This window comes from Dipodomys merriami, unplaced genomic scaffold (assembly GCF_024711535.1).
Source record: "Dipodomys merriami isolate MVZ:Mamm:240054 unplaced genomic scaffold, mDipMer1.0.p SCAF_52, whole genome shotgun sequence".
Classification (NCBI taxonomy): domain Eukaryota; kingdom Metazoa; phylum Chordata; class Mammalia; order Rodentia; family Heteromyidae; genus Dipodomys; species Dipodomys merriami.
The window spans coordinates 6,563,079-6,579,038 of NW_027206091.1; the positions used below are offsets into that span (position 1 = coordinate 6,563,079).

The following is a 15,960-nucleotide window of genomic DNA, read 5'->3' on the forward strand; positions in this document are numbered from 1 at the left end:
TGTGGGGCCTGAACTCTGGGCCTGGGCGCTGTCCCTCAGCTCTTCAGGCTCAAGGCTAGCGCTGTACCACTTGAGCCACAGCGCCACTTCTGGCTTTTTTCATTTTGCTTATGTGGTGCTGAGGAATCGAACCCAGGGCCTCAGTCATGCAAGACAAGCGCTCTACCACTGAGCCATCTTCCCAGCCCCAAGGGAAGCATAATTTCTGGCAAGAAAAACAGACTCAAGGTTGGAGGCCAGCCTGTAATAACCGGTAGAAGAGGAGACAAGGAAAATGTCCAGTGGGTAAGGGGAAGCCATGTCGCAGAGATTCTAGAATTATATATTTCAAGGCAGGCAGGTTGTGCACGGAGAGGGGGAAAAAGGAGCGTGGGCAGGCCTTACGATTCTATGGGGAAGAATCGGAGGCAGGGCTGACAGAACAGGACTTGGAAAAGCTGCTAGAGGGGCATAGAACCAATTAAGAACGTCAGAGGAGAGGTCTCCGAGAGCGGATAAAGGAGATGGTCCGTGGCTGAGGGTTACAAGTGTCAGCCGCCGGGCATAAAGAACCAGGGGGCGTGTCTCAGGAGGGGGAGATGGCCACTGAGAAGCAGTCGTGGGCGTGGCGCTGTCAAACTTCAGGGGGCGGGGCCGAGGGAAACAGTGGCGGTGGGCGGGGGGATGTGAAGCCCCAAACAGAGCCAATGAGAAGCCACCGGGGTGGGCGTGGCTTTCCCCTAAGGCCTTGGGTTTGGCCAATGAGACGCGTCGCCGCGTCCTCCCTCCTTTCCCCGCCCCCCCGCCCTTCTCCCTGCACCCGTGGGGCGCGCGCCGGAGCTTCGGGCGGCCGTTAAGGGCGGGGCCTGCAGCCGCCCGCGCGCGGCTCGCGCCCTCCCCTTTGTGTCGCCATGGCGGCGACGGCGGCGGCGAAGGCGAAGAACGAGCGGTCGAGCGCAGTCGGAACCTGAGAAAGGCCACCGCGACCATGGTGGTGAGGCACGGCCCACGCGGCCGTCAAGTCTGTCCGTCCGTCCGCGTGTGCGTCTGTCCGCGCGCGTCCCAGCGCCCTGCGCGCCCCCGCCCCCCGGCCCCGCCCGAGCTCCCCGGCCCGCGCCGCTGCACCCCGGGGGCGCCCGCCCGCCTTTCTCCAGGCCCCCACCCCCGTGGCTCGAACCCCGACCCCGACCCCCCACCCCCGCAGCGCACATCCCCCAGCCCGCCCTCCCCTCCACGCTCCACGTCCTGAACCCGGGTGACAGTGGCGGAGGACCTCGGGCTGGAGAGAAGAAGGGGCCGGTCCAGGCAAGATCCCGCGCATCCGATGGGGGCCGTCATCCCGGGGGGGGGTTCCCTCCCGACCCCCACCCCCGCCCCGGGGTCTGCTGGAGAACAGCCTCCTCCATCCCATGCCGGCGCCTGGCTCAGCATCCTCACCCCCCATCCGGATCTAGCGTCCCCTCCACGCCCAGCAGACCCAGTCTCGAGCCTGAGCCCCACCCTACCCATCCCTCCATCCTCAGCCTGACCCTTTTCTTCTCTCCCTCCTCCTCACCCCATTCCCAGCCTTCCCAATCTCGCTGCTGCCCCCCGCCTCCATCTGAACCTTTTACTCCCCCCCCCCCACACACCTCTCCAGCTTCTCCTCCTCTTCCTTACCCCACCCAGGAAGCCAGGGCTGTTGTACCTCTGGCTTCATCCACAGGGTTTCCCTCTGCCTTCTTGTCCTCTCCCCTCCTCCACCATCTCGGCTCCCCCCCGCCCCCCACCATGCTGTTCCGGCTCATTCATCCATTTATTCCCTCCTTCCCTCGCTCAGCAGACATCCACTGAGACCTCCTCTGTGCAGGCCCCATGCTCCAGGCACAGAGACGGTCAGATCCCATCCTGCCTTGGGGAGCTGCATGGGCTGGCAGGGGACAGACTTCGAGGGTGAGACCCAGGGATGAACTTGGGGTTGCAGGGACATGGAGGAGGGAGAAGCCCATCTGGCAGCTGGTTAAATGTATTTATCACATTTTTATCTAACTCCTGCTGGGTGACACAGCTGGCATGGGCTGGGCATTGGGGACCCAGCAAAGAATCCAGGACAATCTTTCATGTGAAGAGCCCCAAGTTTGTGCCCAGCTTTGTCCTTGGCAGGGGCGGGGGTTGGGGGCTGGGGTAGGGTATCTCAGACCCTGCTTCTGGGGAGGTGAGAGTCCAATGGGACAGACTGGGCTTGTCAGCAGACAGTGTCATTTCCCAGTGCTGGGGGGGGGGCTCAGGCAGATTCAGGGAGCCTGGGATGGGAGACCTCTGGAGATGGGGGAGTCCAGAAGAGAAACTGGGTACAATCTAAAGATGCAAGGAGGGCTTTCTAGAATACCCATGAGAGCTAAGACCTGGGGCTGAGGCAAGAACCTAGGGACAGGGTCCGGGGTTCCAGACTGAGGTGTAGTCTTTGTGTAGATGTAGAAGGACATGGGAAGATGACACTTTTCCCAGGACTCTGAGAAGTAGAAGAGCTCAGTATGGGGGAGAGAGGGTCTGGAGAGGTAAAATGAGGCCAACTCAGAGAAGTATGAACATCATCAGTACAGAATTCTCATTTCATCTTGAAGACAACTGAGGGTCATTGAAGGCCCAGGATCTGTGGCCAGACAGGGCCACATTTGTGCTTTATGAAAATGATCCTGGCACTCATGAAGAAGTTGAGGGAGGGAAGAAGTTGGGAGGAGAAAGAAGAGAAGGAGGAGATATGGGCTGTGACAGTCCAGACAGTGGCAAGAGGTGACTGTACCCTGCAGAGCTGTAGTAGTTGCCATTTGGGGTACAGGGTCTTCAATAGGGAGAGATGGGGCCCACATGCCCTTTCTCCTGTTGCCTGATCACCCTGAGTCCCTGCTCCTCCAGCCCTCCACCCCAGACCACACAAGAAGCAGGCTTGTCTGTAGCCCAGACTTCCTTTCCCCTCCTCCCATCCCCCTGACCTACCCTCTTACTCCAGAATCTGGACTGTGTGTGGATCAAGCAGGCCTCTGGCAGATAACAATGCTCCATTTCTCTCTGTTCCCCATCTCTGGGCCCTCAGAGTCTTCTCTCTGCTTCGCAGGCCCGCAGCACAGACAGCCTGGATGGCCCGGGGGAGGGCTCCGTGCAACCTGCTGCCCCCACTGGGGGGCCCAGTGTGAAGGGGAAGCCTGGGAAGAGGTGAGGAGGGCAGGGATGGATAGGCTTAGTTCAGGAGGGAGGGAGCTGCCCCCCCATGACACAACCCCTGTCTTGTGTCTTGTGTCACCTGTCTCCCAGACTTTCTGCTCCTCGAGGTCCTTTTCCCCGGCTGGCTGATTGTGCCCACTTCCACTACGAAAACGTTGATTTTGGCCACATTCAGGTAGGAGGCTTTGTACCCAAGTGGCAGGTGAGAACCTCCCAGCCCTGAACCCCTCTTATCTGCTTTGCCCTGAAGCCTGACCCTGTGACTGGGTGCTCTGAGTCACTAGCAGGAGTAGCTGGGGCCAGATGCTCCTTCATTCCTTTGACTTATTCTGTAGTGACCTGTGTACGTGTGTGCCATTACTAAGGATTGAACTCAGAGCCTGGGCGCTGTCCCTGAGCTTTTGTGCTCAAGGCTGGCACTCTACCACTTGAGCCACAGATCCATTTTCACCTTTTTTAGTGGTTCATGAAGCGTTTCACAGATTTTCCTAACCAGGATAGCCTCTAACTTTGATCCTCAGATTTCGGCCTCCTGAGTAGCTAGGATGATAGGTGTGAGCCACCAGGCTCTGGCATCAACAGCAACTTTTTATTAGGTGTCTGCTGCTTTGTACTCTGAATAAGACATCAGCAGGCCCTGTCCTTGGGGAGCAACAGGAGGGGTACACATGGATCCCTAGATGGAAGTGAGGCTCTTACTGGTTCTTGATTTCCTTCTGCAGCTGCTGCTGTCTCCAGAGCGGGAAGGCCCCAGCCTCTCTGGAGAGAATGAACTGGTGTTTGGGGTGCAGGTGACCTGTCAGGTGAGGTGACTCCTACCATTCGTCTAGCCTGAGGGACTGGCCCCCCAAGTCCTCAGATTCAGTGTAACAGGACCTGTTCCCTCTGTCCTTCCACTCCCTCCCCCATCCTGTTCTCCACAGGGCCGTTCCTGGCCGGTTCTCCGTAGTTACGATGACTTCCGCTCCCTGGATGCCCACCTCCATCGCTGCATATTTGACAGGAGGTTTTCCTGCCTCCCAGAGCTCCCCCCACCCCCCGAGGGCGCCAGAGCTGCCCAGGTAACCTGCATGTTGTCTCAGCCTCAGTTTCCTCAGCAACCTGAGTAGAGCCTTCAAGACCAGGGTATACAGAAATATTTAGAGACCAGTGTGGACTAAACTGTCCCATACTGTGGGATCCATGGTTTGAGTGCCAACAGGACGGTTCTGGAGCCTTCTTTAGGTTGGGGACCATGGGGAAGTGCCCCAGGGGTTCCATGGGAGGGCAGCGTAGCGGTATCAGTGCAATCCAGAGCCAAGTTCCTGATATTCTCCCTCTCTCTCTCTCTCTCTCTCTCTATATATATATATATATATTTTTTTTTTTTTCTTTCTGTCCATCCTGGGGCTTGAACTCTGGGTCTGGGCGCTGTCCCTCAGCTCTTCAGCTCAAGGGTAGTGCTCTACCACTTGAGCCACAGCGCCACTTCCAGTTTTTTGGTGGTTAATAGGAGATAAGAGTCTCATGGACTTTCTTGCTGGGGCTGGCTTTAAACCTCGATCCTCAGATCTCAGCCTCCTGAGTTGCTAGGATTACAGGTGTGAGCCACTGGCACCCAGCTCTGACTATATATATATATATATATGTATATATATATATATATATATATATATATGTATATATATATATATATATATATATTTTTTTTTTTTTTTTTTGTCAGTCGTGGGGCTTGAACTCTGGGCTTGGGGGCTGTCCCTGCCCTCTTCAGCTCAAGGCAAGCACCTACCACTTGAGCCACAGCGCCACTTCCGGTTTTCTGGTGGTTTATTGGGGATAAGAGTCTCACAGACTTTTGGGGCTGGGAAGGTGGCTCAGTGGTAGAGTTCTTGCCTTGCATGCAGGAAGCCCTGGGTTCGATTTCTCAGCACCACATAAGCAAAAAGAAAAAAGCCGGAAGTGCCGCTGTGGCTCAAGTGGTAGAGCGCTGGTCTTGAGCTGAAGAGCTGAGGGACAGTGCCCAGGCCCAGAGTTCAGGCCCCACGACCGGATCCAAAAAAAAGTCTCACAGACTTTCATGCCCGGGCTAGCTTTGAACCATGATCCTCAGATCTCAGCCTCCTGAGTAGCTAGAATTACAGGCGTGAGCCACCAGCGCCCGGCTTCTGACAATATTTTTGAAGCATGCCTACAGGTCTGCTCACAGATGATCAAGGGCCCTGTGGGAGGGCAGATGGCAGCCCTCAGCATGGCCTCACACAAGCCCTTGCTCATGACCTGCCCCCAGATGCTGGTGCCACTGCTGCTTCAGTACCTGGAGACCCTATCAGGACTGGTGGACAGTAACCTCAACTGCGGCCCAGTGCTCACCTGGATGGAGGTGGGCCAGGGCCCTGGGGCTGGGAGTTAGGATGGAGCGAGGCAGGTCTGCAGTGCAAGGACCAGCTTCAGAGAGTGTGTGGGCACAGGAAAGAAAGGAGAGTGTGGGAGAGGCCCTGGTATTTTAGTGTTTGTGTGGGCACAAGCCTATGACAGAATGTGTGTGTGTGCATGTGTGTGTACGCGCACGCATATGCATGCCTGTGCATGTGTTTTTCAGCAGGTGGTATGGATGGGATTTAAGGGTCTACCTATTAGAAAGATTGGTGTGTCACTTAGAATGCCTGGCGAAGAAGGTATTACATCAGAGGGGTTTTATTTATGTATTTTTTGTGCCATCCTGGGGCTTGAACTCAGAGCCTGAATACTGCCTCTAGCTTTTTTACTCAAGGCTCAAACATTGAGCCACAGCTCCACTCCTGGCTTTTTCTTTCTTTCTTTTCTTTTTTTTTTTTTTGGCGGGGGTCTTTTTGTACCTTATTGGAGATAAGAGTCTCATAGACTTTCCTGCCTGGGCTGGCTTCAAATCCCAATCCTCATATCTCAGCCTCCTGAGTAACTAGGATTATGGGCCTGAGCCACGGGTGCCTAACACACCAGAGGGGTTTTAGATAAGAGAGATGTGGTGTCTGCTCTGGGTAGGTCTTGAGGGAACTGGAGAACTGGATATAGTAGGAAGGAGAAGAAGAGAAGGCAGATCGGATTGGAGGTATTGTTGGGCATGGTCTCCCTGTGTTAACCCCTGACCCCTCCTCCCTCTCAGCTGGACAACCATGGACGGAGGCTGCTCCTCAGCGAGGAGGCCTCACTCAACGTCCCTGCCGTGGCTGCGGCTCACGTGGTCAAGCGATACACGGCTCAGGCACCAGATGAGCTATCTTTTGAGGTGAGCCTGGGAGGACGGGGTGCAGACTCCAGCTGGTCCCCTCATCCTCCCCAACCCTCCTCACCCCCTCTCTTCTCTCTAGGTGGGAGACATTGTGTCTGTGATTGACATGCCACCCACAGAGGATCGGAGCTGGTGGCGAGGAAAGCGAGGCTTCCAGGTGAGCCTGGCTTTAGTTGGGGGGGAGGGGGGCATGTTGGGGGCAGGGCGCCATTCCTGCCTGAGTGGCCAGCCACAGATTCTTGACTCTTCCTCAGGTGGGTTTCTTTCCCAGTGAGTGTGTGGAACTTTTCACCGAGCGGCCAGGTCCTGGTCTCAAGACAGGTAAGTGCATGCACAGGTGAGGCCCTCCTGTATCCTCTGCATACCCCCCAGCCTTTCTACCCACTGTCCCTCCCCATTCCCACAGATGCTGATGGTCCTCTCGGTAGCATTGCAGCTCCACAGGGCGTCTCTGCTCTGACCTCAGGTAATGGAAACAAGGGCTCAGGTGTCTGCCCCTGTGTGGCTCCTGGGCTCTGTTGACCCCAGGAGGCCTCCCTTTGCCCCTACAGCTGTGCCCCGGCCCCGTGGCAAGCTGGCTGGCCTCCTCCGCACCTTCATGCGCTCCCGCCCTTCCCGCCAACGGCTACAGCAGCGGGGGATCCTGCGGCAGAGGGTGTTCGGTTGTGACCTGGGAGAGCACCTTAGCAACTCCGGCCAGGATGGTGAGACCTGGGCCCTGCTTCACCCCACCCTGCCATCTAGGAGGTGACCCACCAGGGTCTGACCTGCTGCTTTTCTCCCAGTGCCCCAGGTGCTGCGCTGTTGCTCTGAGTTCATCGAGGCCCATGGAGTGGTGGATGGAATATACCGGCTCTCGGGGGTGTCCTCCAACATCCAGAGGCTTCGGTGAGGGCCTCACCCCCCCCCACTCCCTCCCACAACTGGCCTTCAGAGCCAGGGGCAATGTTAGGGCAGACCAGAGCTGGGTCAGAGAGGGCTTCCACTAAACGGTGAGAGGATGCTTAGCATCCCAAGCTGAAGGATCACCTTCACGGAGCGCTGGCCTCATGCCCAGCACTGTCCTAGGCACCAGACACACAGCCAGGGAGCCACTGCCTGCATTGAGTCCACCTGCTAGAGACAAATGAGGAGATGATCATTTCCTGGGTGATTGTTTCCTTGGTGACACATGCTGTGGAGCAAAGTGGGTTGAGGAACTAGGGGGTCATCAAGCAGGAAGGAGAGTGGGAGTAGAGGTGTCGTGGAGGCGGGGGTGAGGTGAGGAACAGGCTGTGTGGATGGATAGTCCTGGGCAAGCATGGCCAGTAGAGGGAAGAAGAGCCAGGCCGGAGTTGGGGGGGCGGGCGGAGTGCTACAGCAAGCTATGATGCTGTTCAGTGGGCAGAATGAAGCTGTAGTGGGGACTACTAGAGTGGGGCACTGGGGTATGGTGAGGTCTTAGCTACATTTTGCAGTGACTGCTTAAAACCAAAAGAAAGGCCTGGGGCCAGTGGCCCACGCTTGTAAATCCTAGCTATTCAGGAACTGAGATCTGAGGACAGTCGTTCAAAGTCAGCCTGAGCAGGAAAGTCTGTGAAACTCTCATCTCCAACTACCAAAAACATCAGAAGTGGAGCTGTAGCTCAAGCGGAAGAGCATTAGCCTTGAACAAAAAAGCTCAGGGACTGTGCCAAGGCCTGGACTTCAAACCACAGGACTCTCTCTCTCTCTCTCTCTCTCTCTCTCTCTCTCACACACACACACACACACACACACACACACACACACACACACACACACACACAAAACCAAAAGAATGATATGATTTTATGGTTAGAGCATGGAACATTCTGGCATCTGAAGGCCTTGGGTAGCTACAGAGCAAAGAACCCACAGTGTCCTCTTTATAAAGGGAATAACACTGTTGGACAAGAAATGTACTCGTTTCCTTACTTCTGTAACTGTAACCCCCTCTGCACATCATCTTTACAATACAATAAAATAAAATGGGACACATCGGGTTGCTGGAAGGGCAGGGGTTGGCAAGACCTAAGATCCTAAGATACATTCACACAGGGCCTGGGGAATAAGCTAGAACTAGCTGTGGGGCAAGAGGGGACATGGCCAGTGAGCCAGGCTGACTGGAGACTTCTTTCTCCTCACCTGGCCGTCACAGGCACGAGTTTGACAGTGAGAGGATCCCTGAGCTGTCTGGGCCCGCCTTCCTGCAGGACATCCACAGCGTGTCCTCCCTCTGCAAGCTCTACTTCCGGGAGCTGCCCAACCCCCTGCTCACCTACCAGCTATATGGGAAGTTCAGCGTGAGTGAGGGAGCTGGGAGGGTGGCAGGTGCCCACGTGCCAGGCCACGCCCCCTCATGCCCACTCACCCCCTCAGGAGGCCATGTCAGTGCCCGGGGAGGAGGAGCGCCTGGTGCGAGTCCATGATGTCATCCAGCAGCTCCCTCCACCCCACTACAGGTAAGGCCAGGGGCGGGCGGGGTGGGGGTGGGGGGCCAGGGAGGGCTGGCTTGGAGTTTCAGGAAGCTGAGACTATCTGTCCCCACCCCCAGGACCCTGGAGTACCTGCTGAGGCACCTAGCCCGCATGGCAAGACACAGTGCGAACACCAGCATGCATGCCCGCAACCTGGCCATCGTCTGGGCACCCAACTTGTTACGGTAAGCTTGGCCACCCCCAGCCCTCTCCCATGAGGTGGGCCTCAAGTAACTCCCCAGCCACCCTGAGAACCTGCCCAACATATTATCCTTTCCTTTCCCTCCCTCCCTTTCTCTTTTTCTTTCTCTCTCTGTCTCTTTCTTTCTCTGTCTCTCTGTCTCTGTCTCTCTGTCTCTGTCTCTCTGTCTCTCTTTGGTCCGGTCGTGGGGCCTGAACTCTGGGCCTGGGCGCTGTCCCTCAGCTCTTCAGCTCAAGACCAGCGCTCTACCACTTGAGCCACAGTGCCACTTCCAGTTTTTTTCTTTTTTGCTTATGTGGTGCTGAGGAATCGAACCCAGGGCCTCATGCATGCAAGGCAAGCGCTCTACCACTGAGCCACCTTCCCAGCCCTCTCCCTTTCTCTCTCTCCCTCCCTTTCTCTCTCTCTCTCTCCTTTCTCTCCCTTTCTCTCCCTCTCCTTCCTTCCTTTCCCTCCCTCCCTCCCTCCCCCTCCCTTTCTTTCTTTGTTTCTTTCCTTCTTTCTCTTTCTTTCTTTCCTTTCTTTCCTTCCCTTCCTTCCTTCCCTTCCTTCCTTCCTTCCTTCCTTCCTTCCTTCCTTCCTTCCTTCCTTCCTTCCTTCCTTCCTTCCTTCCTTCCTTCCTTCCTTTCTTCCTTTCTTTCTTTCGCCAGTACTGGGACCTGAACTCAGAGTCTGGGTGCTGTCGCTTAGCTTTTCTGCTCAAGGCTGGTACTCCCCTACTTGATCCATAGCTCCATTTCTGGCTTTTGCTGGTTCATTGGAGATGAGTCTCATGGCTGTGGACATGGGAGGGAAGGAATGGTAAGGGGAAAACAAAGGAGGAGGCAACAATGCTCAATAGGAAATGTAACCATTACCTTGATCATGTAACTGTAACCCCTCTGTACAGCATTTTTATAATAGAAAAATGTAAAAAGAAAAAAAAAGGTCTCATAGACTTTCTTGCCTGAGTTTAGCTTCAAATTGTGATCCTTAAGCCAGGCGCCGATGGCTCACACCTGTTATCCTAGCCACTCAGGAGGCTGAGATCTTGACGATGGAGGTTCAAAGCCAGCCTGGGTAGGAACATCCATGAGACTCTTTATCTCCAATAAACCACCAGAAAACCAGAAGTGGCGCTGTGGCTCAAGTGGTAGAGTGCTCACCTTGAGCTGAAGAGCTGAGGGACAGCATCCAGGCCCAGAGTTCAAGCCCCATGACCAACAAAAACAACAACAACTGTGATCCTTAGATCTCAGCTTCTTTTTGTTGTTGTTGTTGTTATTGGTTGTGAGTCTTGAATTCAGGGCCTGGGCATTATCCCTAAGCTTCTTTGTGCTCAAGGCTAGCACTCTACCACTTGAACCACACCACCACTTCCAGTTTTTGATTGGTTTATTGAAGATAAAAGTCTCATGGGAGCCAGGTGCTGGAGAGTCAGCCTGTAATCCTAGCTACTCAGGAGACTGAGATCTAAGGATAGCGGTTCAAAGCCAGCCCAGGCAAGAAAAGCTGGAAACTCTTATCTCCAATTAACCACCAGGGGAAAAAAAAAAAAAAAAAAGGAAGTGGCACTGTAGCTCAAGTGGTAGAGCACTAGCCTTACTAGCCTTGAGCTAAAGAGCTGAGGGACAGCGCTTAGGCCCAGAGTTCAGGCCCCATGACCAACAAAAATAAAATAAAATAAAATAATAAAAGTCTCATGGGGACTTTCCTGCCTGGGCTGGCTTCCAACAGTGATCTGCAGATCCCAGCTTCCTGAGTAGCGAGGATGATAGGCGTGAGCCACCAGTGTCCAGCATGATTGGGATAGATTTTATAGTTGGTAGGACAGGGCTCGATGACCGCATGCGGGTGTGTGGGACAGTGAGATGGAGGACAGCCCTGGTGATTGGCATTAAGTGAAGTTGGGAACAGAGCAGGTTTGGGGGAAAGCTCAAAGTCCAGTTCTAGATGTGATGGCTTTGAGAAGGGCAGAGGTGTTAACAGCCATCCCCCCCCCCTGCTACCTCCATACTGGCAAACCATGGCCCAAGCTGAAGGGGTGGTGGATGCCCCTGTTCCCGCCTCCAGGTCCATGGAGCTGGAGTCGGTGGGGCTGGGCGGAGCAGCAGCTTTTCGAGAGGTTCGAGTGCAGTCGGTGGTGGTGGAATTCTTGCTCACCCACGTGGAGGTTCTGTTCAGTGACACCTTCACCTCTGCCGGCCTGGACCCTGCAGGTATGGGTGTCCCCTCCCCCCTCATCCTGGCTACTGTCCCTGAATGTTAGGGCTGCAGTGGGCGGGCAGGTGGGCTTCTGGCCCTACCCTTACGCCACTGAAGCTGGACTCCTTCTTGGCCCCTTGAGGATCCCGCCCCGGCCCATCCCTCCCCGCGCCCCCCCTCCTTCTCATTTCAGCTCCTACGCTCAGGATCCCCACTTCTTGGCCAGGACGCCGTTCTTCCTTCACCCTTTCTAGATCCTGGGGGCGCTTGGGGCCCTGGGTCCATCTGGGAGGAAGTGGGAGGTCCCCAGACTTGACCCCACCCCAGCCCCGCCCAGATTCCCTGCCCTGCCCGGGACCCCAGCCCAATCAGGACTCAGCTCGTCGGAGGGGCCTCTGGCCCGAGGTAACTGACCAGAGCCACCACCCTCGCTGGCTGCTGGGAGCTGCCTCTTCATCGGCTCGTTCTGCCTCACCTTCCTCCTCCTCACCTGCCTGCTGCCCCCCATTCCCCGCCTGATCCACCCTGGCCCCCTGCCTTGCCAGCCCGGGTGGGCACGCTGCGGGGCCGGGGCTTGGGCTGTGGCGCTTGGCTTTGCCTGTGGCCCCAAGTGGCCTGCGATGCTGACAGCTGTCCCCTTCCCAACCTCCCCAGGTCGCTGCCTCCTCCCCAGGCCTAAGTCCCTGGCGGGGAGTGGCCCCTCCACTCGCCTGCTGACGCTGGAGGAAGCCCAGGCTCGCACGCAGGGCCGCCTGGGAACACCCACTGAGCCCACAGCCCCCAAGCCCCGGTCTTCCCCCGTGGAAAGGTGAGTGGGATGCTGTGGGAGGAGGGAGGAGGCCTGGAGGCCCCACGCCCTCAGACTCACCCCCATTCCACCCTGAACCCCAGGCGGAAAAGGGAGAGAGGGGAGAAACAGCGGAAGCCGGGAGGCAGCAGCTGGAAGACGTTCTTTGCTCTGGGCCGCGGCCCCAGTGTACCCCGAAAGAAGCCTCTGCCCTGGCTGGGGGGCACCAGAGCCCCACCACAGCCTTCAGGTCAGAGGCCGTGGGATCTGGATGGTGGGAGGGGTCTGAGGCTGGCCCTCCTACCTCTGCCGCCTCTTCCTCCAGGCACCCGCCCAGACACCGTCACCCTGAGATCTGCCAAGAGCGAGGAGTCTCTGTCCTCCCAGGCCAGCGGGGCTGGTAAGCACACAGGGAGGAACTGGGACTTACTTTTGCCTTTTTTTTTTCTAGTCCTGGAGCTTGAACTCAGGGCCTGGGTGCTGTCCCTGAGTCTCTTTGTGCTCAAGGCTAGCGCTCTACCACTTTGAGCCAAGCTCCACTTCTAGTTTTGGGGTGGTTCATTAGCGTCTCAAGGACTTTCCTGCCTGGGCTGGCTTCAAACTGTGATCCTTAGATCTCAGCCTCCTCAGTAGCTAGGATGACAGGTGTGAGCCACTGTGTCTGGATATTTTTGCCTTTAAGTATTATTTCAGATTGAAAGGGGGATTTTGTAAATCTGGATTTAAATGCAGATGATCCACTACATACTTTACTCATACAGGGCCCTTGTGTATTTCTCTCTTTTGGAAAAAAAAATTATAAGCACCCACAAACTCCCTAGGCAAACTACAAGAGTCTTACTACCTTCCCTGAGCTGCTCATGCTTGCTGCCCCAGCAGAGACTTCCTCTCATTGAATGGTCATCATTCTCATTCTAAGCATGTGCTGCCATAAGCAAGTGTGCAAGTCCTGCGTGCTTTGCAAAGTCTTTGCAAGGTGTCTTTTTTTTTTTCTTGGTCAGTCATGGGACTTGAACTTGGGGCATAGGCACTGTCCCTGAGCGTTTCCCCTCAAGGCTATCACTCTACCACTTTGAGCCACAGTGCCACTTCCAATTTTCTGGTGGTTCTTTGGAGATAAGAGTCTCACAGACTTTCCTGCTCAGGCTGGCTTTGAACCATGGTCCTTGGATCTCAGCCTTCTGAGTAGTGAGGATTACAGATGTGAGCCACCAGTGCTCTGCTTGCAAGGTTATCTTTTTGTGTGTGTGTGACGTTTTGTGACATTGCCTTCTCTCCATGAGTTGGCTCTACCTTTCTGATTCTCGGCCTCCATGGCCCCCCCAAGGACCTGGCCTCTTGGCACTTCCTGGCTATTCTGTGGCGCTGGGCCCAGTGTCACTGGGGTACACATGTATACAGCTGGACCCCTCGCTGCCTCCATTCTTTCTAGGCCTGCAGAGGCTCCACAGGCTGCGGCGACCCCACTCCAGCAGCGATGCTTTTCCGGTGGGTCCAGCTCCTGCTGGCTCCTGCGAGAGCCTGTCCTCTTCTTCCTCCTCTTCATCTTCCTCCTCCTCCTCCTCTTCCTCCTCGGAGTCCTCCACTGCTGGCCTGGGGCCCCTCTCTGGGTCCCCCTCACATCGCACCTCAGCCTGGTTAGATGATGGGGATGAACTGGACTTCAGCCCGCCCCGCTGCCTGGAGGGGCTTCGGGGACTGGACTTCGATCCCCTTACCTTTCGCTGCAGCAGCCCCACCCCGGGAGACCCTGCACCTCCTGCCAGTCCGGCTCCCCCAGCCCCTGCCTCTGCCTTCCCACCACGACCGGCCCCTCAGACCCTCTCACCCCACGGGCCCACCAACCCTGCTTCCCCCGCTGCCCTGGACATCTCTGAGCCCCTGGCTGTATCAGTGCCACCTGCTGTCCTGGAACTGCTGGGGGCTGGGGGGACCCCTGCCTCAGTCTCCCCAACACCAGCTCTCAGTCCTGGCCCGGGCCTGCACCCCCACATCGTCCCCTTGCTGCTGAGTGACACCTGCCAACAGGAAGTGGGCAGCAAGGTGGCACTGCCAGCCTCCCGGGGAGCCCAGGCCCAGCATGGTGAGTCCTGTTCCTCCCCTGCCCCCCCACCTCACCCAACCCCAGACCACCCCAGCCCCCGCCCACTCCCATTTCTTTCTCTGTAGGACCTGGAATGGAGTCACCATTGCTGCCCCCACCCCTGGCCCTCCTGCGCCCGGGAGGAGCCCCACCCCCGCCCCCCAAGAACCCAGCTCGTCTCATGGCCCTGGCCCTGGCTGAGCGGGCTCAGCAGGTAGCCGAGCAACAGAGCCAGCAAGAGCACGGGGTCACCCCACCTGCTCCCCGCTCCCCTTTCCGCCGCTCACTGTCCCTCGAGGTAGGCGGGGAGCCCGTGGGGACCCCAGGGAGTGGGCCACTCCCTCACTCCCTAGCCCACCCGGGGGTATGGGCCCCAGGACCCCCATCCTACCTACCCAGGCAACAAAGCGATGGGAGCCTGGTGAGGAGCCAGAGGCCCCTGGGGACCTCCCGGAGGGGGCTCAAAGGCCCTGCGCAGGTCAGTGCCCAGCTCAGGGCAGGCGGGGGATACAGAGAGGCCCCAGAGGCCACAGCCCAGTCCCCATGTTCCATCCCCTCGCAGGCCCCAGCCCCTGGTTTCTTCTCCTCACCCCCCCGGGAGTGCCTGCCACCCTTCTTTGGGGTCCCCAAACCAGGCTTGTATCCCTTGGGTCCTCCATCCTTCCAGCCCAGCTCCCCAGCCCCCGCCTGGAGGAACTCCCTCGGGCCCCCAATACCACTTGACAGGGGAGATAACCTGTACTATGAGATAGGGGGCGCTAGTGAGGGATCCCCCTACCGGTGCTGGAGCCCCTTTCGCTCCATGCCCCCAGATAGGCTCAATGCCTCATATGGTATGCTTGGCCAATCACCACCACTCCACAGGTCCCCCGACTTCCTGCTCAACTACCCATCATCCACTTCCTGCTTTCCACCTGACCACCTTAGCCACTCTGCCCCCCAGCACTCTGCCCGGCGCCCCAACCATCCTGAGCCCCTCTATGTCAACCTAGCTCCAGGTCCCAGGGGTCCTTCCCCTGACTCTTCCTGCTCCTCCTCCCCTCCCGCCCACCCCCGAAGCCGGTCAGACCCTGGGCTCCCAGCCCCCCGCATCCCCCAGAAACAGCGGGTACCCTGGGGCCCCCGAACCCCTCATAGGATGCCTGGACCCTGGGGCCCTCCGGAACCTCTCCTGCTCTACAGAGCAGCCCCACCAGCCTATGGGAGGGGAGGAGAGCACCACCGAGGGTCTTTATATAGAAATGGGGGGCAGAGAGGGGAGGGGGCTGGCCCCCCACCCCCTTACCCTACTCCCAGCTGGTCCCTCCAGTCAGAGGGCCAGACTCGCAGCTACTGTTGAGCTAGGACTGAGGACTCTGCTCTGCTCTGCCCTCCCTCCCCCTCCCCCTCCCTCCCCTGGTTTCCCTTTGCCCTGGCCCAGCCCAGTCCCTTGTTTTGTATTTTCTAAGCCTTCACCTATCCCCCAACTTTCTAACTTTGTAACTTGTTTCTGATGTGGGTCTCTAACTAAAATCATAGCCTCTCCCCCCATGCTGGGCTGCAGAGCACGCCCCTCCCTCTCCCCTCCCTTCTGGGGGCCCTCGCACAAATCTGAAAGAGGGCTAGGCTGACACCCAGTCCTCTCTCTCTCTCTCCAGAAGCCCCCCAGCCTGCCCTGCCCTGTGCACGGGGCTGGGGGTTGCCCACCTCTCCCCCGTGTGCCCCTCTAAACCATCTGACCCCACTAATGAATAAAATGGTGGAAACGTGGCTGTTGGGGTTAGATTCGTGAAGGAGGAAGCAGACAGAGGGCGGCTT

General features: G+C 57.2%; 1 protein-coding gene across 6 annotated transcripts; it reads left to right on the plus strand.

Annotated features, from left to right (window-relative positions):
- Positions 1 to 260: 260 nt before the first annotated feature.
- Positions 261 to 15,912, plus strand: Arhgap33 (Rho GTPase activating protein 33). 6 transcript variants are annotated; one of them, XM_069998649.1, is made up of 23 exons: positions 822 to 973; positions 1,802 to 1,911; positions 3,053 to 3,171; positions 3,271 to 3,355; positions 3,903 to 3,983; positions 4,104 to 4,241; positions 5,450 to 5,542; positions 6,305 to 6,427; positions 6,510 to 6,587; positions 6,685 to 6,751; positions 6,837 to 6,896; positions 6,982 to 7,134; positions 7,216 to 7,318; positions 8,589 to 8,733; positions 8,810 to 8,892; positions 8,985 to 9,092; positions 11,162 to 11,307; positions 11,948 to 12,101; positions 12,185 to 12,330; positions 12,406 to 12,480; positions 13,513 to 14,163; positions 14,250 to 14,641; positions 15,028 to 15,168. In XM_069998649.1, the coding sequence occupies exons 2-23, from the start codon at positions 1,834 to 1,836 to the stop codon at positions 15,079 to 15,081; spliced, it is 3,132 nt and encodes a 1,043-aa protein (XP_069854750.1). In that variant the 5' UTR covers positions 822 to 973; positions 1,802 to 1,833; the 3' UTR covers positions 15,082 to 15,168. The 6 variants fall into 6 exon arrangements, with proteins under 6 accessions (XP_069854749.1, XP_069854750.1, XP_069854746.1 ...); XM_069998645.1 differs by having other exon boundaries at positions 1,799 to 1,911; positions 14,250 to 15,912; XM_069998644.1 differs by having other exon boundaries at positions 14,250 to 15,912.
- Positions 15,913 to 15,960: the final 48 nt, after the last annotated feature.